Source organism: Triticum urartu, chromosome 2A (assembly GCF_056163025.1).
Source record: "Triticum urartu cultivar PI428250 chromosome 2A, HENAU_Tu73, whole genome shotgun sequence".
Taxonomy (NCBI): Eukaryota; Viridiplantae; Streptophyta; class Magnoliopsida; order Poales; family Poaceae; genus Triticum; species Triticum urartu.
Window position 1 is genome coordinate 317,767,716 of NC_141874.1, and position 24,066 is coordinate 317,791,781.

General features: G+C 41.7%; 1 protein-coding gene and 2 pseudogenes across 1 annotated transcript; all 3 read left to right on the forward strand.

Moving 5' to 3' along the window:
- Positions 1-9,965: 9,965 nt before the first annotated feature.
- LOC147984957 (uncharacterized) lies at positions 9,966-13,046 on the forward strand (annotated as a pseudogene).
- Positions 13,047-16,164: 3,118 nt separating this feature from the next.
- On the forward strand, positions 16,165-19,195 carry LOC147984958 (replication protein A 70 kDa DNA-binding subunit B-like; annotated as a pseudogene).
- Positions 19,196-22,295: 3,100 nt separating this feature from the next.
- Positions 22,296-23,855, forward strand: LOC147984959 (uncharacterized). Its single transcript, XM_087541342.1, has 3 exons — positions 22,296-22,385; positions 22,477-22,539; positions 23,214-23,855. Exons 1-3 carry the CDS (start codon positions 22,296-22,298, stop codon positions 23,853-23,855), a joined length of 795 nt encoding a protein of 264 aa, XP_087397468.1.
- Positions 23,856-24,066: the final 211 nt, after the last annotated feature.

A 24,066-nucleotide genomic window follows, 5' to 3' on the forward strand; every position in this document is an offset into this window, starting at 1 on the left:
CCAACGTATATATAATTTATGAAGTATTCATGCTATTATATTATCAACCTTGGATGTTTTATATGCATTTATATGCTATTTTATATGATTTTTGGGACTAACCTATTAACCTAGTGCCCAGTGCTAGTTTCTGTTTTTTCCTTGTTTTTGAGTTTTACAGAAAAGGGGTATAAAACGGAGTCCAATTGACGTGCCAATTTTTGACGATTTTTTATGGACCAAAAGAAGACCCTGGAGTAAAAGAGTTGGGCCAGGAGAGTCCCGGGGCGTCCACGAGAAACCTCGTCATGGGCCTGCCTCGTGGACACCTCGGGCACCTCCTTGACATGAGACCGACGCCAAAAATTCCTATAAATACAAAAACCTCAGAAAATTAACCTAGATCAGGAGTTCCGCTGCCAGAAGCCTCCGTAGCCACCCGAAAATCAATCTAGGCCCTCTCTGGCACCCTGGCGGAGGGGTCCATCATCACCGGAGGGCGTGGAGGAGGATCCCGGAGGGGCCATCATCACCATGAAGGCCAAGGACCAGAGGAAGAACCTCTCCCCATCTAGGGGGGAGGCCATGGAGGAGGAAGCACAAGGGGGAGAACCTCTCCTCCTCTCTCTCGGTGGCACCAGAGTGCCATTGGGAGGGGAATCATCACCGCGGTGATCGTCTTCATCAACATCACCATCCTCATCTCTTTTACGCGGTCCACTCTTCTGCACCCCGTTGTAATCCCTACTTGAACATGGTGCTTTATGCCACATATTATGATCCAATGATGTGTTGCCATCCTATGATGTTTTGAGTAGATATCCTTTGTCTTTGGGTTGATTGATGATCTAGATTGGTATGAGTTGTATGTTTTACTTTGGTGTTGTTCTATGGTGCCCTCCGTGTCGTGCAAGAGTGAGGGATTCCCGCTGTGGGGTGTTGCAATACATTTATGATTCTCTTATAGTGGGTTGCGTGAGTGACTGAAACACAAACGCGAGTAAGGGGGTTGTTGCGTATGGGATAAAGAGGACTTGATGCTTTAATGCTATGGTTGGGTTTTACCTTAATGATCTTTAGTAGTTGCGGATGCTTGCTAGAGTTCCAATAATAAGTGCATATGATCCAAGTAGAGAAAGTATGTTAGCTTATGCCTCTCCCTCATATGAAACTGCAATAGTGATTACCGGTCTTGTTAACGATTGCCTAGGACAATTTCGCACACCGATCCACCATTATTCCACACTCACTATTTATAATCTTTAGTAATATATTCTAACTTCATGATAACAGCACCTATTTTTATATTTTAGCTCTCTGATATCATACAAAGTTATCCTCTTCATACCCACAACATAGTTTTATTTCTCGTTGCTAGTTGGAAGCAAACGTTCGGTGTACGTAGAGTCGTATCAGTGGCAGATAGGGCTTGGGAGAATATTGACCTTACCTTTATCTCCTTGTGGGTTCTACACTCCATACTTATCACTTCCACCTTTGGAAATTGCTACGATGATTCCTTGCACTTGGGGATTATCAAGCTCTTTTCTGGCGCCGTTGCCGGGGAGCAATAGCGTGGGGTTGATATTCTCATGTGTGCTTGCTTGCTTTCTTCACTAAGTAGATTTTGTTTTCCCTTTTTTGTTTCTGTTTAGTTGTGGGTGAAACATACAAAAAAAATTAAAAGAATGAAAATACAAAAAAATTACTTGCCCCTCATGCCTAAAAAGTTTTTCAAAAAGAGAAGTGATTGGAAAGTTATGCATTGAAGAAGTGAGGGTCGACCTTGAGCACTTGTGCTCATGCTCACGGAAACAATGTAGAATTTTTCATGGAAGTTTCTCTGTAAATAATTATCCCCTTATATATATATATATATATATATATCCATTGTATTATAAAAATAATGTGCCAAGCTTTGGTTTTAGGATGATTAGATTGTTTGTTTACTATGTGCAGAACAAAAACAGAAACTTTGGCTGTAGCGCGTGATTTTACATTTTTTACTGGAAAGTCAAATGGGTCTGAAACTTTTTGAACATTACTTCTGTATAAATTGTTCAAATTTTCAAATTTATTTCATAATTTTGGAGTTACAAAAGTTTACTAAACCTCCAGATTACTACAGACTGTCCTGTTTTAGACAGATTCTGTTTTTCGTGTGTTGTTTGCTTATTTTGATGAATCTATGGGTAGTATCGGGGGGTATGAACCATGGTGAAGTTGGAATACAGTAGATATAGTTCTAATATGAAATTGTAATGAGTTTGCAATAGTACCTAAAGGTAGTGATTTGCTTTATTATACTAACGGATCTCACAAAGTTTTTGTTAAAGTTTTTTGTGGATGAAGTGTTCGAAGAACGAGGAGTTACCGATGTGATAAGAATAAAGAGAGGCAAGAGCTCAAGCTTGGCGATGCCCAAGGCACCCCAAGTAAATATTCTAAGGATACTCAAGAATCTAACCTTGGGGATGCCCCGGTTGGCATCCCATCTTTCTTCTTCAACAATTATCGGTATACCTCGGTTTTTGTTTCGTTCACATGATTTGTGTCCTTTGTTTTTTTGTTCTTCCTTTATGAACCATGCTAGTATGAGATATCCCTTCATTGATTTATAGAATGCTTCATGTGCTTCACTTATATCTTTTAAGTATGATCTTATAGAATTGCTCTTCGTGCTTCACTTCAATCTTTTGAGTATGGTTTTATAGAATGCTTCGTGTGCTTCACTTACACATTTTGAGCTTGGACATTGGTTAGTTTATATTAATTGTAGAATGCTCCATGAACTTCACTTATATCTTTTGGAGTATGAATAATACTATCATCTAAAGCGGGTTTGGAAGAGTGTCAACTCTAGGAACTAGTGATCCCGCTATTCCGAATGAGAAGAATTTTGCTTATGTGGAGAGTAGAAAAATTTCTATGCTTGTAGATCATGAAAATAATGCTTTATGTGATGGTTATGTTGTTGAATTCATTCATGATGCTACTGAAAATTATTATGAGGGAGGAATATATGCTTGTAGGAGTTGCAATAATATCAAGTTTCCTCTCTATGTGCTTAAGTTTTGAAGTTATCCTTGTTTTCCTTCCTATGCTAGCTGATTCTTGTTCCCATAAGTTGTGTACTCACAAAATCCCTAGGCATTGGAAATGGGTTAGGTTTAAATTTTCTAGTCATATTCTTCATGATGCTCTCTTTATGTTTCAATTCTTATCTTTTATGTGAGCATCATTGAAATCATCATGCCTAGCTAAAAGGCATTAAAGAAAAGCGCTTGTTGGGAGACAACCCAATATTTAGCCTTAATGTTTTTGTGTGTTCTCATGATTAATTTACTGTATTAATCATGTATTATAGGTTTTGTTTCAATAAAGTTCCAAGTAAGACCTTTGGGAAGACTTGGGTGAAAGTTAATGTGATCTTGCTATAAAAAACAGAAACTTTGCGCTCATGAGATTTGCTGCCATTTTTTATTGGAGAATGAGATTAGGTTGATTCTTTTTGCAGAAGATTAATAGACAAATTCCTCACGACCACCAATTTATTTCATAATTTTTTGAGTAGCAGAAGTATGGTTAGTGTTCAGATCATTACAGACTGTTCCGTTTCTGACAGATTCTGTTTTCATTGCATAGTTTGCTTGTTTTCTAGTTTCTATGACTTATATTTCTCAATATAAATTGTAGAAATGATATGGTACAGTAGGCATTGTGTGAGAACAATTATGAACCTTGTCTTTGACAGTACCAAAGTGAATGGTTTACTCTTTATCATACTAACCTATCTCACGAAGTTCCGTTAAGTTTTGTGTGATTGAAGTTTTCAAGATTTGGGCGAGATATCGATATGAGGAGAATAAGGAGTGGAAATACCCTAAGGTTGGGGATGCCCAAGGCACCCCAAGGTAATATTCAAGGAAGACTCAAGCGCCTAAGCTTGGGGATGCCCCGGAAGGCATCCCCTCTTTCGTCTTCAAAACTATCGGTATACCTTACTCGGAGCTATATTTTTATTCGTCACATGATATGTGTTTTGCTTTGAGTGTATTTTCAATTTTACTTGATGTTTGAATAAAATCATTGGATCTGAATTATTAAATGAAAAAGAATCCTCCCATGGCTAGTTAATTATTTGACTACTCATTGTCCTTCACTATTATCTTTTGGAGTAGTTTGTCATTTACTCACGTGCTTCACGTATATCCTATGAGTAAATGGTTGAATAATTGAATATCATAAATCTGAATTTATATATGTTTCATATGCTTATACCATGGGGAGTAATGACTTCACATAGAATAAGTATAGGTAGTAAACTTATTGAAAGTTAGCAAACGTAGAATTGGTCACTTGAACAATTCATGAAAGAATATTGAAGGAGGAGAGATTTCACATATAAATATACTATCTTGGACATCTTTTGTAATTGTGAGCACTCATTAAAATATGACATGCTAAAAGGTTGATGTCGGACAAGGAAGACAACGTAATGGGTTGTGTTTTCTTATATCTGAAATAAAGTATATTGTCTTGGATCATCCAACATGTTGAGCTTGCTTTTCCCCCTCATGCTAGACAAATTCTTTGCACCAAGTAGAGATACTACTTGTGCTTCCAAACATTCCTTAAACCAGTTTTGCCATGAGAGTCCACCATACCTACCTATGGATTGAGTAAGATCCTTCAAGTAAGTTGTCATCGGTGCATACAATAAAAATTGCCCTCTAAATATGTATGATCTATTAATGTGGAGAAAATAAGATTTATACGATCTTGTGATGTGGAAGAAATAAAAGTGACGAACTGCATAATAAAGGTCCATATCACAAGTGGCAATATAAAGTGACGTTCTTTTGCATTAAGATTTTGTGCATCCAACCATAAAAGTGCATGACAACCTCTTCTTCCCTCTGCAAAGGGCCTATCTTTTACTTTTATCTTCTACCTTATGCAAGAGTCATGGTGATCTTCACCTTTCCTTTTTACATTTTATCCTTTGGCAAGCACATTGTGTTGGAAAGATCCTGATATATATATCCAATTAGATGTAAGTTATCATGAACTATTATTGTTGACATTACCCTTGAGGTAAAAGGTTGGGAGGCGAATCTATAAGCCCCTATCTTTCTCTGTGTCCGATTAAAACTTTGAACCCATTATCACATGAGTGTTAGCAATTATGAAAGATTAAATGATAGTTGAGTATGTGGAGTTTGCTAAATCAAAGCTCTGACATAGACCCTTCCTGAAAATAAGATGAATTGCAATTGTTTGATGACTGAGAATATAGTTTGTTAGTTTCGAGAGAGTTTATGATTTATACTTTAACATGTGAATAGCTTGTTACTTGATCATGAAAAGTTTTATGAAAATGAGCTACTGTTATGATATATAATAATGCTAGAAAAAGTGATTGGAACTATCATTGATGAAACTTATGCACTTGCTAGCATTCACACTTCATAAATTATTTCTTTTATCATTTACCTACTCGAGGACGAGCAGGAATTAAGCTTGGGGATGCTGATACATATCCAACGTATCTATAACTAGATGAAACCCCGCGCGTTGCTGCGGGACTTTGTGGTTTCTATGGGTAGATCCTAAGAAAAACATATATTGTATGAACGATCATTAATACATACTGAAATGTTGAACAAATATATTTCCACACAAAGATAAAGAGAATTATCAGTAACGTGCACCGATTCCTCTCCCAAGTAACTATGTTGAATTTGTAGAACATTGAAGTATTTCTAGTATAGTCGCTCCAAATGAGACAAAATTTGTGTGGCAAAATCTTGACAACTGGAAAAAATAAAGTATGGGTATATGATAGTGCAGGCAAAGCGCACCTAATTTAAAACAAAATAGAAGCTAGCCAACTCGCTCCCAGAATGCTCCCTCGATCAGTTCGTTCGCTACCCGTTCGATGAGGGTTGACCAGGTCTTTTTTCGCTTCTTGGCCGTCGGATCGTCGCTAGAATTCAACCCAGTCGTTTTTACCGAGCGGTGGATCGTCGCGAGGGATGACGTGTGGGCCGGTGCTGTATCCACTTGGATCGAAACGGCTGGGTGTTCCTTCCTCCGGTGCGCGGGCGCGAGGCAGCTGCTCGTGTCGCGCCGCGTGTGCGCGAAAAACCAGCGTCGGTGCCCTCGTGCCGCGCCGCGTGCGCGCGAAAAACCACCCTCGCTGGCTGGTGCTATGGCTGCAAGTAGCCCTCGCTGATGCATGGCCCCGCGCATCAGCTTCCTGGTGTCTTTTACCCGTGTGCGCGTTGCCTGTATGGCCTGCTGACCTCATGATTCGGCCGGCCCGGCGCATGGAGAGTGGGAGAGCGGAGTGGGCGAGCGGTCTCGTCTCACTCATCTCGTGGAACGGCAGCGCCATGCCGCGTTGTTTCTAGGCTATACTACTGGTGGCCTGCTATTGTTCCCTCCGTGTGGGCGTGGCCAACGGACATGCGTGTGGTGCAGCGTGGGTACGTGTGACGCCCCACGTGACCGGCGTGTGCGTCGGCGGTGCGCATTCTGGCGGGTGCCCTCTGTGGGGTCGTTGCAGCCTATGACAGTGGGCTCTGGAACCCCTGGGCCCGGTAGGCAGACCGCATGTCGATGGATGTGTGGTGGGTTCCCATATGCCTCTGTGAGAATTGCCCCTGCCATTGCAGTGGCCGGGGGGCTTTTCTCTCCGGTTTCCCCCTTCCCTCCTTCTATCCCTCATTTCCTCCATGTCGCTTCGTTCGCTCGCTTTCGTCCACGCTTCCAGGCCGCCGCGTCCTCTCCTGTTCGCCTGCCTTCATCCAGTTCGGCCAGCTTATGTTGCGGTTCTCGCCATGGCCGCGCGTTCCTCCATGGGTGGTGTTGGTTGAGGTTCATCTTCTTATCCTTTCCCTGTTCATGTCTGTCGTTCCTTCTCCTGCTTACTGACTTGGTTTGCTTGTCTTTGCTCCATTGGTGCGCAGTTTGCTGCCGATTTTCCCGTTGGCTCTTACGTGGGAGCGTGCGCCATTACATTCTTGTTGTTCAGGTTAGTGCTTTTCTCTTCTGCCTCTGTGTGGACATATGTCTTTGAGGTGTTTGTTGAAATGGTTGGGTGCTGCTCGATAGGATGGTTGTCTGCTACCGTGTGCTCTGCTTTGCCATTTTTGCGCTCCGTGATTTGTGCATGTGCATGCTTCATGCTGTTCGTCGGTGACTAATATGAGTATGGTTTGTGTTTTAGGTTGTTTTCAGGTTGGTCGGCTGTTCATCCATGTTCGCTTGTTGGCTGCTCTTCCGGTTGTGCTTCATCATTCTGGTAATGTTCTTCTCTTTTGCCTGTTTGTCTCTATATTTGGATTGTCGAGAGATGCATTGCTTAGTAATAGCCCGAAATACTAGGTTCGAGAAGATGTCGTGCTTAGTCCGTTTTGGTTGGCTGCTGCCTCTGCAGTGGCCCTGAAGGTTTATACTTCTTGTGTTTTTACTTTGCTTGAAAAAACACGGTGGTTGAAGTTGATTGATGGTCTTTCGCTTCCTGCATGTATACAGTTTAATTGCTCAGTAATTAAAAGCTGCTATAGATGTAGTGGATGGTGTTTTGTCATGCTAAGTGATGTTGTTTCCTTTGGTTAAAAGAAGAATTGTTCTGGTGCCGTTGTGTGGCTCTGCACTTATTTAGTACCTTTGATAGAATATATATGTGCTCTATGACTTGCTGTGTTCTAATGGTTCTGTCTGCATTTATTTTGTAGATTGGAAAGGCTGATCTGTTTTTGAATCTGTGACCTGTTGCTGCTCCTCAAGGTTTGCTCTCCTTTTCCATTGCATGTCAGCTACCTTTGGGTTCAGATGTATTTACTTGTTTTTGCATGTTATCATGGTTGTTGATGTACTGATAATCTCGCTATTCCGGATCTGCTCCGGCGGTCGTGTTATTTTTCAGTTTTTTTATAATTTCGTTGTGTGTGAGCAGGATGTGTACTCTTATTTCAACTGTTATACCCATTTTGGAAGTCGTGGTGGCTCGGTGTTCTTTGCCGGCGCTTTTGTATCTGTGTGAGATCACGGAGGATGGGTCCGTTCTTGCTAGGGTAGAACTGGAGCTTCCAGGGGATAGTTCCGCTCCGGTTCCATGACAAGAATTTTTTTTGGAGCTCAGCCTGGTGTGGTTTTGTCCATGCTTATGAACAGGCTGCCCTCCAGGCTATAAGTTTTTTGCAGTGTCTGTATGGGTTTGTGGTTCGAGACTATAATTATGACTGTATGATGGCCTATAGGAGCTCCCTTCGTCTTCCATAACTGTTGCAGTCTCTGCCATTCGGCATGTTGGTCACTTGGAAAGAGAGCTATTGCACTTGCACCGTACGTCTGCGGAGACGGAGATAAATCCAGATGTTAGCCCTGTTCTGGTCCAGTTTGACTGGGGTCTACTATGCTCTCGGATGCTTTCCTCTCTTCAATCTCTTTAGCTATCTTTTCTAGGCTTCCTATTTGGGCCTGTGTGCCTGCTTTGTACTGAATTGGTTCATTCCTCTGATGCAATAAAGTCCTTAGGCTTTCTATATGGCTCTTACAGTGTTTTCTTTCTGTGTTTTGCAAGACTGAAAAGAATAGTCTTCTTCTTCGGATTCAATGCACTTCCCACGTGCCCAAATAATAATAGTCTTCTTCTTTGGATTCAATGCTCTTCCCACGTGCCCAAATAATAAATATGTTACTTGTTTATTGATTCTTCCTTGGCTGGGTCTTTGGTCTTTGGACCGCCCCCTTCTCTTATAGAGAAAAAACTAGCACGGGCTTTAGAGGACCCTGTTCCTTTTGGGCTTCTGGTTCTTCATGGGCTTTTGGGAAGGTATTTCTTGGGCCACGAACTTTAGAGAATCTTGTTTGTTTGGGCTTATAGTTTCCCATGGGCTCTTGGGAAGGTGTCTCGTGTACTTGCTCTCTCTCTCTTGTTTTTTCGCCGCTCGGATTTGTTTGATTGCCTTTTCCTTCTGCCTGTGTATTTTTAAAAAGGCTTATAGTTTACTTTTGGGATGCCTCTCCCTTTCATTTAAAAAAATTGTTCCATGCCCTTTATAGAACCTTGTCTTTTGAATTCTGTTCCTGGGTCTAGGTGTATGCCTTTTTGCTGTTTAATGTGCCTGATTAAATTGCCTTTCTTTGTGTTATGTTCCTGTTGCAGTGTGTTGTGGTTGTTCTGTTCTTCATGTCGTTCCTGTGAGTCATGCCTCAGCGCCGTTCTGTTCGTCGTAAGGCCAGTTCAAGCACCAGTCAACCACCTCCGCGTCGTGTTGTTCGATGAAGGCTGTCTTTCTGTGACTCACCGTTGCCCTACATATCCTCAGGCCTACCTAAAAGAAAATGTACGGGGTGCCCTTTTAAAATAAGTCCTTTTCCTTTATAGGTGTGCCTCCTGCACTCTCTCGATTCCTCTTCGTACCTGTGATAGGCCCTTTGTTTTTTTAGATTATGGTTTCTTCCCCATTCTTAGTCCAGAAATTACATCCCGTAATAGAAAGAGATGCAGGGTGGTTGTTGATAGACTTAGGGGGAAGGGGCCTGCCATTGGATCGCCCTTAAGTGCTGACTGGGTTGGATTCACGGCTGAGGAGTCTGAGATGCTGAAAGGTATGCTGAGTGCCGATATGCCTAGAAACTATTGTATGATGCATTGCTGATTTACCATTGTTACTAAGTCAAGATAAATTTGCAGCTGGGTACCGAAAGAGATCTTTCTCTGGTGGCCCAGACTACAAATGTACCAACTATGGTGCAGTCTTCTGGTTCGAGGAGAGGGTGAGATCAGAATCCTCTATTACGCTAAGGCAGGTGGTTTAAAAAAAATGTTGCAAGGGTGGTAAGGTGTATATTACACCTTTTAAAAAGCCACCCTTGTTTCTCTCTGAGTTGCTGAGATACAATGGTCCCTCGCGTAGTAGAGAGTTTATAAAAAAAATCGTCAGTACAACTGCCTCTTTGCATTTACTTCCATGGGAACTACTATTGACCGTTATGTAAATGATGGTAATGGTCCAAATATATACAAAATAAACGGGCAGGTTTGTCATTGAATGGGATCTCTTATGCCTAAGGAAGGAAATACCCCTAAGTATGCCAAACTCTATATATATGATACCCAGAATGAGGTGCAAAACAGGATTCAGGCTTTAGAAAAGGGTGAAAAGGGTGATGGTGGTTTATATGAATCTATTGTTGAAGGCTTGATGCATATGCTTGATACACACAATTCTTATGTCAAAACGTTTAGATCAGCTAGAGAAATACTAGCAGCCAATAGGCATGCCGAGATAGCCATTCGTTTAGTTTCCCCTGGAGAATCTGATGGCCCACAGTTTAGCCTTCCTACAACTGATGAGCTAGCATCTTTAATGTTTGGTGAGTTCACGGTGGAGGCTTCTTGTCGTGACATAATAATACACGGTAGAGATGACAATCTGCAGCAAATATCTTCTTTGCAAACTTCATATATGCCTTTGCAGTATCCTCTTCTCTTCCCCTATGAAGAACGTGGGTTTCAGCTCGGGCTTAAATATATTGGTTCAGACCCTTTAAATACTAGCAAAAGAACCAGGCTCACTATGCAGGACTACTATTCCTATTGTCTCCACTATAGACCAGAGCAGCATAATCCATACCTTTGTTGTGGTTTGCTTTCCTCGCAGGCCATTGTAGATGCACGCGCTTGCATAGATGAGTGGAGGCTGCATTTCATCATGAAGGCTAATAATGATCTTAGAGCAGAGAACTTGCAAGGAGTCACTGATGCTGTTGGAAAAGGGCAGACAGATGCAAGTTCTGTTGGCAAAACAAACATACTTCCATCCTCTTTTACCGGTGGCCGGTGTTATATGATTGAGAACTTCCAGGACGCAGTGTCTATTTCACGTGTCTTTGGCCCACCAGACCTTTTCACCACCTTTACCTGTAATCCCAAGTGGCATGAGATAACAGAAGCCCTGTGTTCTAAGCCTGGCCAGATGCCTTCAGACAGGGCGGATCTTCCGGTCAGGGTTTATCACATGAAGCTCAATGACTATATTCATGATATTAAGAGTGGGGAGGCCTTTGGTCCTGTCGTAGTGGGTAAAATGTGCTTTGTGATTCCTCTCATCTCTTTTTGCCTGTTATTTTCCACCTCGGCTCGTGATATTTTTTATCCCTTTGTTCACAGTACTACACACTGTGGAGTTCCAGAAAAGATTGCTTCCTCATGCCCATATCCTGATCTGGCTTGATAGGAAAAAACGGGAGGTTAGTCCTGCTTTAATTGACTCTTTTATATCGGCTTCCATCCCTGATCCTGTTGCGGATCCTCTTGGATACGTTCTTGTTTCTGAACACATGATGCACGGCCCTTGCGGGGAAGATGGTGTTGAATGTCCTTGCATGAAAGATGGATTGTGTTCAAAAAAATTCCTAAGTCATTTCAGCTCGAGACCTCTCTAGATGATAGTGGATTCCCTGTGTATAGTCGCCCAGACAACGGCCGTTTTATAATTAAAAAAGGTCAGGCTTGATAATAGGCATGTTGTTCCTTATAATCTGCTTATGCTAAAAAATACCAAGCGCATATTAACGTTGAGTGGTGCAATAAAACCCATGTCATCAAGTATCTTTATAAGTATGTTACAAAGGGTCCTGATTTTTCAAAAACTTTGTTTGAAAGCATAAAAAACAAGCATGGTATTGAGATTGATGAGATCATGGAATATAGACAATGTCGTTACATATGTGATAAAGATGGTTGTTGGAGGATATATGGCTTTGATATACACAGTAAGATGCCTTCTATTGAAAGATTGCATGTTCATTTATTAAATAAACACATGGCGCGTTTCAATGTTAAAGCAAACCTAAAGTCAGTTGCTGACGATGAGTGGCTACAGAGAACAATGTTAACCGAGTGGTTTGTAGCTAATAGATGCCATGCAAATGCTAGGTCTCTTACTTATTGTGACTTCGCAACAAAATGGACTTGGCTAGCAAGCAAAAAACAATGGATTCCTAAGACCCCGAGTTATAGGATTGGTAGAATTTATTCTGTTCACCCTACAACTGGAGAACTTTTCTATCTTAGAATGCTCTTGATGGTTGTCAAAGGTGCCATGTCTTATACGGATGTTAGAACTTATAATGGGATTGTGTATGAAACCTTTAAGGAGGCATGTGCTGCTAGGGGCTTACTTGGAGATGATCTTGAATGGTATAGTGCGTTTGATGAGGCTTTGACCTGGGGTATGGGAGATCAGCTGCGCAGGCTTTTTGTTGCAATCCTTGTTCATTGTGGTGTTAACGATGAAAATGCTTTCTTCAAAAAATATTGGTCACACTTAGCTGAGGATATTAAGTACAATATCAAGCGCTCTTTTCGTGATGATAATCATGTTGTACCTCCTGATGAGCTGAGAGACATCTTGCTTGATAAGTTGACGGTTCTATTTAGTAAAAATGGTTCTAATATTCTAGACCACAAGCTTCCATTAAAGACTACATATGATGATAACTCTGATGACAATGACATGATAACTGATGAACTATCTGTTGATCCTAAAAGTGAACTACTAAAGGCAGAAACCATGTACAACCAATTAAATCCAGATCAACTCCTAGCTTATAAGAATATTATCGACCGAGTTGTGTCTGGAAAACCTGGCTTCTTCTTTGTTTCTGGATATGGTGGAACTAGGAAAACTTTTCTCTGGAGTTCCATAATTGCTTATCTTAGAGGTAAAGAAAGGATTGTTCTCACAGTTGCATCTTCTGGGGTTGCATCACTTCTTTTACCTGGCGATAGGACTGCTCATTCTAGGTTTAAAATACCAATCAGTCTAGATGACAATGGAACATGTGATATAAAAATATCTAGCAAATTAGCAGAGATGATTGAATCAGCCTCCCTAATAATATGGGATGAGGCTTTAATGACGCATCGTAAATGTTTTGAGGCTTTGGATCATAGCTTGTGTGATATTCTGTCTGCCGACGATCCTTCTATAGCTGACATGCCTTTTGGTGGTAAGGTTATGGTTTTGGGTGGCGATTTGAGATAGATTTTACCAGTCATTGAGGGTGGGACTCGCTCACAGGTTGTAGGATCGAAAGTATGTCTAGAGGGGGGTGATTAGACTACTTGACCAAATAAAAGCTTAACCTTTTCCCAATTTTAGTTCTTGGCAGATTTTAGCTATTGTAGGACAAGTCAAGCAATCATCACACAATTCAAGCAAGCATGCAAAGAGTATATTGGCAGCGGAAAGTAAAGCATGCAACTTGCAAGAAAGTAAAGGGAAGGGTTTGGAGAATTCAAACGCAATTGGAGACACGGATGTTTTTCCCGTGGTTCGGATAGGTGGTGCTATCCTACATCCACGTTGATGGAGACTTCAACCCACAAAGGGTAACGGTTGCGCGAGTCCACGAAGGGCTCCACCCACAAAGGGTAACGGTTGCACGAGTCCACGAAGGGCTCCACCCACGAAGGGTCCACGAAGAAGCAACCACCCACAAAGGGTCCACGAAGAAGCAACCTTGTCTATCCCACCATGGCCATCGCCCACAAAGGACTTGCCTCACTAGCGGTAGATCTTCACGAAGTAGGCAATCTCCTTGCCCTTACAAACTCCTTGGTTAAACTCCACAATCTTGTTGGAGGCTCCCAAGTGACACCTAGCCAATCTAGGAGACACCACTCTCCAAGAAGTAACAAATGGTGTGTAGGTAATGAACTCCTTGCTCTTGTGCTTCAAATGATAGTCTCCCCAACACTCAACTCTCTCTCATAGGATTTGGATTTTGTGGAAAGAAGATTTGAGTGTAAAGCAACTTGGGGAAGGCTAGAGATCAAGATTCATATGGTAGGAATGGAATATCTTGGTCTCAACACATGAGTAGGTGGTTCTCTCTCAGAACATATGAGTTGGAATTGTGTATGTGTTCTGATTGCTCTCTCCACAAATGAAGAGGAGGTGGATTGGTATATATAGCCTCCACACAAAATCCAACCGTTACACACAATTTTCCAATCTCGATGGGACCGAATCAACAAACTCGGTCGGACCGAAAATGTAAACCTAGTGACCGTTAGAGATTTTCGGTGGGACTGACATGCAACTCGGTAGGACCGATATGGTTAGGGTTTGGGCATAACATAATCTCGGTGAGACCGATTACACAAACTCGGTGAGACCGAATTTGGTAATTAGCTAACCAGAGAGTTGGTCAGGCAAACTCGGTGGGACCGATTTGCTCTTTCGGTGAGACCAAAAAGTTACAAAAGGGAAACACTGAATTTACATTGCAATCTCGGTGGGACCGATTCGCTCTTTCGGTGAGACCGAAAAGTTACGAAAGGGAAACAGAGAGTTTGCAAACCCATCTCGGTGAGACCGAGATCCCTATCGGTAGAACCGAATTGCTAGGGTTTGGCAGTGGCTTATGACAAGTGAAACTCGGTGGCGCCAGATAGGAAGAATCGGTAGGACCGAGTTTGGCTTAGGGTTTAGGTCATATGTGGATATGGGGAAAGTAGTTGAGGATTTTGGAGCATATCACTAAGCACATGAAGCAAGAGGCTCATTAAGCAACACCTCATCCCTCCTTGATAGTATTGGCTTTTCCTAAAGACTCAATGTGATCTTGGATCACTAAAATATAAAATGAAGAGTCTTGAGCTTTTGAGCTTGAGCCAATCCTTTGTCCTTAGCATTTTGAGGGTTCCACTTTCACATCCATGCCATGCCAATCATTGAGCTTTCCTGAAATAATCATCTTGGAATAGCATTAGCTCAATGAGCTATATGTTGTTATGAATTACCAAAACCACCTAGGGATAGTTGCACTTTCACAGGTTATAAATGCTGTTGTAACAAATTCACCACTATGGCGTTTTATAGAGGTTCTACATCTTAAAGTGAACATGCGCTTGGCTGTGCAAACAACAGATCCTGTTTTACAAGCTGGGATAGCTTCTTTTGCTGGTTGGATCTTGAGTATTAGTGATGGTACAGCGCCTTGTGTTACTAGACAAGGGGAGTGTGAGCCAAGTTGGGTAACAATTCCTGATGATATGTTGATCCATTCTGAGGAAAATAGAATAGGCGCTATTGTTAATGTTGTATATACAAACTTTGCTAAAAATTGTTCTAATCGAAAGTACTTGTGACAAAGGGCTATCTTAACAACAACAAATGATTTAGCTCAGGAAGTTAATGACCATGTGCTAGCCTTAATGCCTTCTGCTGAGAGAGAGTACTTAAGCTATGATTCTATAGGAAATGTTGCTGACTGAATGCATAATATGGATGTGTTTTATCCTATCAAGTACCTCAATACAATTAAAATTAACAATTTCCCACAGCACAAGTTTCTATTGAAAAAAGGTGTGCCGATTATGCTCCTTAGAAATTTGAGTCAGGAAACTGGTCTTTGTAATGGTACTCGTCTTGTTGTCTCTAAACTTGGTGAGAAACTCATTGAGGCTATCATCATGACTGGTTCTAATATTGGGGATGTTGTGTACATTCCAAGGATTTGCCTCACTGCCAAGGATCCTAAATGGCCATTTACTTTACATCGTCGCCAGTTTCCGGTCAGGGTTTGTTATGCCATGACTATCAATAAGAGCCAGGGACAAACTCTCTCGGCTGTTGGATTATACCTGAAAAGCCATGTTTTCACTCATGGCCAGCTTTACGTGGCGGTTTCACGTGTGACTTCCAAGAAAAACTTGAAAATACTTATCGAGAACGAAGATGGCACACTTGGATCTCAGACTAGAAACATAGTTTTCTCTGAGATCTTTGAGTCTTTGGAATAGTACCTACGTCGTGCTTTATTTTGCGAGCTGCTTTTGGTCTCACTACTACTTGCTGCCTCTTAGTCTCTATTATTATATGCTTCCTAATTTGGTGAAATATTTCGATTGTCTACTCCCTTTTCAATAAGATTTGAGTTTGTAAATGTTGTTTTATTTGTTGCTGCTCATTACCTAAGATAGCGAATACTGTTATTTTCTGTGCATCTATGTACGTGTTAAAGGTATTTTGGTAGTTCGCTTAGTATGTCTGTTCACTTGACTTCGATTAGGTATGCCATCATATTGCAAAACCTAATATGTTGCTTCTTTGTGTATTTTTACCTTCCTAAGCAAAAGTGTCTTTATGTTTCCAGATGGCGCATCAGATGCTCTCTGAGATACACAAGCACAGCAGGAAGTGGGTTGTCTCTGTCCTTGTCTCACGCATGTGGTTTTGGGGGGACTGACAATGGGCCTATCCAGCACATGGACTTAGTTGTTCTTGATAGCCAGGTTTGTCTTTACATAGCTAGCTCAACGCCAACTATCCATATTTGGCTTAGGATACCTTTCTGATTGCTATTTTTGTTGGCAGGGCAACCATATGTATGTGCAAATACCTCCTCAGCGAGCAGAAGAACTGAAGAATGAGCTGCAGGAAGGAAAGGTCTACATGATGAGCAGCTTCAACTGCGTTGAAGCAAAGACAAGTTATAGACCTGTTGAGAGTCGCTTCATGATTCAGTTCACCAGGTTTAGCAACGCTGTTTTACGCCCGGGCTTGGAAGCAGATTACCCGTTCTGCACCTACAATTTGATCCCATTTTAGGACATCCCCAGGCCATGTGGGCCACCGCCTCGTTTCCTTGGTAAGTTGTGTCACTGCACGCCTAAGTACATTAAAAACCACTTGTCAAATATCTGGAGTCTGATGCTCTTGCAAATTCTATGGTTTTGAAGATGTCATTGGAAGAATAACTGTTGTTTCTGATGTGGTCACTATCCAATCAATGCATCAGCCAGAGCCATCAAACACAAGGACAACAATCCTAACTGACTTACAGTAAGTGGAGTTTGCTTATTATTATGCATGCACCATTCTAGGCCACATGCTCATTCGTTTGTTTACTGATTTGTTCGTCATATGAAACCTATAGGGGCAAGGAGCTAAGGCCTGTCCTCTGGGGTGATCGAGCGATTGAATTCGAAGAAGAAGCGGTGCGGGCAAGAGACGAAAAGGAAGTTGTGATTGCAATTTTCGTAGGAACACTACCTAAAATAAATCAAGGTGGTCAACCTATTTCATCTTATACATTTATGCATTCTGTATTGTACAGCCTTTTCATTCTATGTTCAATGCAGCCTCTTACCCCTCTATATTGTTCAATAACTATGCAGGTGTTCAAGGACTTAGTGGTAGTTCTGCTTGCCGTTGGTACATTGACAAGGATCTCCCAGTGATAAATGACTTCCGCAACAGGTGATTTCTATATGCCTTCTAATTGGCTTCTCTTGCTTTAACCATGAACATGAAGACAGTGTTGTTTTCTTTGTCACGCTGCTAACTATCTCCCCTGTTGCGTATCAAAATAGGTTGGGGACTAATTTCAAACCCATTGATAACAATGCTGCTTTGACCGAGGGTGCATTTACTACCCGTATCTACGCTGATCCTGTTGAAAAGACCGTGTCAGAGCTCCTCTGCCTGAACCCTTACGAAAACGAGGTATCCTCGGTGTCTTTTCCTCTATATGTTGTTCCCAATTTTTCCTGGTCATGTGCTCAACTGCAAGTTATGTTACTTCGACAGGAAAAACGGTTCATATGTACCGTTACTGTCCAGAGGCTCAATCCTGATCAGCGCTGGTGGTTCTTCTCTTGCTCCTCCTGCAACAATACCTCTACAATAGTTGCATCGAACTATCGATGCGCCAATCCTAACTGCTCATCCATAGCAGCACAGGAAACGTATGTGCCTTCCAAGACCTTTGTCTCCCGTTTCTTTTGTTTTGTGTTGTTCGTTTCCTCAGGCTTCCTGCCTGATTTATTTAGACATGCCTCTTCTATGTTTTATTAGTCCTTTACTACAATCCTCATTCTATTCGTGCCATGTGCAGGTACTGTATTTCGGTATTTTCGAGTGATGATGTAGGTGAGGCTGAGTTCACCATGTTTGATAAAGTTGGAAAAGCAGCTGTTGGAAAACCACTCCTCAATTTACTGAAGTTTAGAAACCCAGAACTTCCAACCATACAAGAGATAGCTCGTGTACCGATGGTTGATAAAATTGCTCCACCAGAGATTACCCAGATTATTGGGCAAAAGTATAAACTTCTTGTGTCCATTGCAAAGAGAAGCTTTGCAACCACAAGCACACAGTTATCATTTCAAGTTGTGAAAATTATGGAAACCTACAAGCATGAGTTAAGCTCATCTGCCTTTGACTGTGTCCTTGGATCATCTGGAGCATCATCCTCTGCTTCCCTCACTAACACTCCAGTACCATCTGAGATGTTTACACCCAGTACCCCAAGCATCAAGCAAGCCTAGCCTGGCAGCTCCTTAGGGAGCCCTGCTATAACTTTTCCATCACCTACAGGCGCGGTGCGTTGTTTTCTTAGTCTACCATCTCTCTTTCGATTTATTGAATCAAGATGCCCACAAACTAATTCAGTTCTTCTCATTTCCTTTTTTACACTCAGACGCAGACACCAACTTCAAAGCTCAGTGTTGGTCTCATTTCATCTGCATCTCCAGGGTATGCCTCTTTAGAAAGGACTACTGCAGTATTTTCTAATACTTGCTTACACTTATGATCGTATTTTCTTTTCTAGCAAATCACCATGCCCACCCAGCAGGACCAGGCATGCTTTATTTATCGGCAATGACAAGAAGCTCCCTCTGGCACAAGATCCTCCAAAGAAGTGTGGCGAAATAGCCGCGGTAAATATTTCTCTGCTCCGCCTGAGATACCTGTTAACACACATGTGCTAACTAACGCATAATACTGTAAATGCACGATATACGTTCAGTAAATTAGCAGCATAGTCACGCATTGATACACAGGTGTCAAGGCAAAATCTTACTATTGTATAACCTAATAACCATCCAATATCAATATGCTATATCTCTCTATTATCAAGCTTATGTATATGTTGGGTGCTCCAGGTGAACGATGATGAAAAGGCTGAAGATCCTTTTGGTGCTGCTGATGCAAAAGATGATAAGAGTCCACTTCAGGAAAACAAGAAGTAAGTCCTGCTTCTTACATTCCATTAATATAGCTGGTTTCCAAACCTGTGTATAGCATTCCGCTTATTTATTTTTGACTAACAGACCTTGAAATAAAGGAACCCCGTTGCTGGAAAAGGAACTGGAGGAGGGAAGAAAACAAAGCAGCAGTGACTCCTTTGCCCTGCCTATGCAACCTTAAAATATCTATAGGTACACCACAATTTCCCTATATACTACTGTTCTTGGACTTGTTTTGCCATTCTCATACTTGGAACTGGTTTCTGAAACTTTGCATTCTGCTGTAGGTTATCTATCCTATGTACATTAGCTTCTCCTCAGCAAGATCGAAGGAGAAAGATGGCGGTTTATGCATCTAGCTTCGCTCTCGACAACGCTCCATCACAATGCTCTTTGACCAGCTACAAGTAGAGTCCGTTGCCGTGTATGCTTCTTGCATAGACCTTGGTGTGGTTGTATGCTCCTTACGAAGCATGTCTAAAACTCCTCTATTTATATGTCTGTGTGCTAAAAAGTCTTTGGCTGCTCAAGTAGCAGTGCCAAAGCACGACAAAACAAAAAACTCCTCTATATAATCAAGTGAACTCTAGCCTATTATGTGTGTGATGTTCGATTATCATTTGCCTTTTTATGCGTGATATGCTGCCCCATAGTCTGCAGATGATTTCTTCTTTTCATAGATGATTTTGTCTCCCCTCTGTTTTAGACTATGGTCATCTCCTCCTTTTTTTCATAGCCTTTAAGGCTCTGGCCATTCCTGTTTTTACTTCGGCCCAGTAGGCCCATTCTTGGCTGTGCCTCATATCCAGACAAGGTGTGGGTTCTGTGGCTGAAGACCGGCCTATGTGATGTCCCCCATAACCTGCACGCTCTCTTACTCCACCCCACCAATCCCGCTGTCACACTCTTCGTGCATCCATTTCTAGGGTTTCTTCCTTCGCTACATCTCTTGGTGCCCTGGGCTTATGGCGTCTTCTTCAACCGATGAAGCTGCATCCTATACTGCCGTTTTAGTTCAAGGTAGATTCCATTCTTTCCCTGTTCCTCTAAGCTCAGCCGCTGCCCCTGTATTCTTAGATCCAGTCGTCCTTTCTCAGCGCCTAAGCCGGCGGATAGTCTAAACTATTTTATAATCTTGCTAGGTATTTCGTCCTCGTCTGTCTGTTCCAGAAGAAATATTACAAGAGCTTTTCTTTCTTATGGTGAAACAAAATGCCCAAAGATCCGGACACACTACCATTTCCAAATCATTTTCTCTCCTGATAGTAGAACTGCACGAAGGCACTTTGATAATGCATTGGCTAAAGCTTTTCAGCTTAAGTGCGATGAAATTGTTACTATTGATACTCCTGACCAGGAGTTCTTAATTAGCAGAACAAACAAGCAGTCGAGTTCCTTCAGTCCGAACAGAGGCTTAACCTGGGTAATATATACTTTACCACCCTCTGTGCAGATCAAAACTCAACATTTTGTGGCACACCAGCCTATGATTTCAATGATAACCATGCTGGATCCCAGGTTTTAGTTGAATAACAAACCTCCCAGTGCATCTTTGGACATTCAAGACAGTGGATTTTATGCTGCATCCATATTGTGTCGTCTCTGAGCTTTACCCTGACACAATCACCTACAATGATCTTCTCGCGTTCCGGTGCATCTGTTGGACAGACGCGCCAGAAAATGTGCCATTGCGGATGAATATCAAGATCAGACATAGGTTTAGGGATCGAGCAAACACAGCAATAGGGATCCACCTGGACATGTTCACTGTGCTTATTAGTGTGCTTAACAACCCTTTCAGCAAGATAATGAGGCCCATTGAGCCATTACCACCTGTGCCAAATGCTCGGGACATCACCGTCGATGCTACTGCCCCACACTGTTTTCTTCAAGACACGAAGGTCGACCCCGATAGATTCCAAGAGCTATCACATTCTATAATCCTCAAACGAGAAGATGGTGTTGAACCCATAGACACAAAGGAAATATTTTCTGCGGCCATTCGGTATATACCAGCGTCAAGATACGTCATGGTGAAGCCAATTAGCTTTGATGCTTTCCTTGTATACTATCAAGGGGATGTTCAGTATGCTACATTTGCAGCATTCAGATCAACTGTTCTGGCAAGGGGACACATTGAGCTAGGCGGCCACATCTTCAAGGCTATTCCTTGGTGTTCTTCTTATGGTGGCCAGCAAATTTCACTTACCCTATTTATTCGTGTGGGTATAAGTGAACTTCCGGCTGGAATCCTCCAACACGAAATAGCAAGCCAGCTGTTGAGCCCGTTTGTCTTGGTTGAAGAGAATGGTTTTCCTGGACAGGGCTTCATAAATACACTTAGATATGACTGTTTTGGCTAGGTTGACAGTGTGATTGATATCCCAGATTATATTACCATCTACATAACGCCACGTGGATGTGAATCAGACTATATGCATATAGGACATCATTACATGCCGCTGTACACGCGACAGGCAAAGATAACGGTTCGATCTCCAACTATGCTGGAAAACTAAGGTATACTATATGTATGAGTCAATTTATGTACACATACTGACAAGGTCCTATGATATAACAGTTAACTTATTTCTTCATTTCCCATAGGAATATTGTTGTGATGAAGCCTACAAAAGTTGATGTATTCTGCTCTCTGAGCAAACTGATATACATCAAATAGGGGAGAAGATCGAAAACTTCAACTACCTATTACAAATGTCTTATTAGCAAGCAACCTTACTATGCCACCAGTGTGTTTTTATTTTCAAACTGTAACGCCAGTTTAAGACCTGTATTACCTGCTTCTCTTTTCTATTACTTGCGATCAACAATTACAGTGGCCCTCTGTGTACCTTTCTATTCGCATTTTTCCTTTCCAACTACTACTATGGAGGCCCTTGAAAGTTGTGGTGTATGGGCCCAGAGAGAATAGCCCAGCCAAAAGGCCCATATAGACATATCATATATTGCTATGAAGGCAGCCAGATGAAACCCTAGATCGGCAGAGTGTTCTCTCCCGCACGTTCAGTGCCTCGCTCCCAAACAATGACCACACCGGCGCGAGCGCAGTCAATATTACTAACCGTTGTTTCTCCATGTGTTTCAGCATCTGGATGCCCGGAGAACTCCTCAGCAGGACCACAGGTAACTACCCTTATGATTCAGTGATGTAGCCGCAGATCTATGTGCCCTCTTTCTGATTAAGCTTGCAGCTGTGGTCCGCGCTTAATCTATCTACCTGATTTCACAAGAGATGTCGCTAGATACAGAGGAGATACATTCCAGGTTTTCTCCGGATGAAGAATACTCCAATAATAACCAATCTGAAGGCCAGCTGCTTGAGGTGGCTTTCTTTCAGAAAAATAAAAAAGCATTCCTTTGACGAGAATGATTTTCCTTGGTATGCACTGAAGTTGTTCCAATTTTTTATGCAGGAGGAGATGGCAGGCATGGAAGAGGCCTACACTCAGTATGAGAATTCGCAGCCCCGCTGTGAGGTTGGTGGTTATATAGTAGAAAACAACTGATACTTTAGTCATCTGTTGTGGATACTTTTTCTATGCCTATTTCCTCTCAGCAAGATTCGTAGTTTAAGCTTCGTGGGCTTATTATGAAAAACTATTTCTTAATGTCATGAAGTTTTAAGTAGGCTAAAAGATATGCCTGTACTGACACCACTCAGCAAGGCAAATTTTGAACCACGAAAATCAATGCTGGCATGGTCATCTAAAAAGAATACACCAAATACTTCCATACAAGCACACACCAAAGTCTTTTTGTTTCATATAGGCACAGTACTAGAGAGCTTCCTGCATTATTTCAGTGTTGGATGTGTGTCTTTTTGTTTCATACAGGCGCAATGCTCCTGTTTATACATTGCATTCAGGATTCAATTCACACTTGTGATAGTCATTAGTTCATGCTTGTGATAATTAGAACCTACCAGGTAGTGAATGTTGTGGTCTACACCGTCGATGCATAGCTTATGCTCTTGTGCATAAAGTTGTCCAGGATAAATTAGTTATCTTCATTCAGCTATTACCATAGCAAAAACTAATATGGTGTTAGTTCTGCTTGGGTTATTCAAAGTAAAATTTCCCTTCTAAAAGCCTTTACCTGCCGAAATATGATTCATGCCCTCGCGCCTAATGACATCCGTTTAAAATCACAGGCCATACCACCGATGATCAAAATCCCTTACAGGATGATGCTGGATGTTCTTTTACATACTTTAGAACTTCCAGCAGCTGAATATCAAAGCAAAGCATGTGACGGCGGTAGAGTATGTGTCACTGTTTTTTTCCATATGCCCACATCATATGTTGAAGATCATGGCAGTCGTATGGCTATTCCCGGGGTACAATGTATCGATCATGCGATGTCAGAGGACACAGCTGCCATGGAGGCAATTGGATACATAAAATGCATGGTTAAGACTGAACTAAGAGACTACAATTACATCAACATGAAGAAACTGGATGAGGAAAATCAGTCTCTAAAGCATGAGCTAGCAGTGGCGAAGTATAACAAGCAGAAAACAAAGGCGAAGAACAGATCCATCAAGAACAAATTAATGATGGCTAGGTATAAGAACAAGAAAAATGCTATGGGCTGGTTCGTTCTTACAAGATACATGCATGGATTATCTGATCATATATGCAATGTGACAGCGCTCAACAGATCATCTGGGAAAGAACCCATGGGTCAGCTTATGAACGAACCTCTTAACAACATTGAGAAGATAGCAGAAAGGCTCAAGCGCAGGGTGCTCAAATCAGAAAAGCAACTAAAAAGCATCAGGAGAGGTTTCTAGAGTTTTGTTCTACAAGAATGGATCCTAAACCAGACCTTTTAGAATTGTAGTCTATTTCGATCCTTTTGTTTAACCGCATAGATTAGCCATAATGTATAATTATATTTCTCTATCTGTGTAAGACTTGCGAACACTGTGTAAGAAGTAATGATGGCCTTGTTAAGACTCTGTTGCTTGTATTGTTTATGTCTGTGTGACTTTTTATTTAATT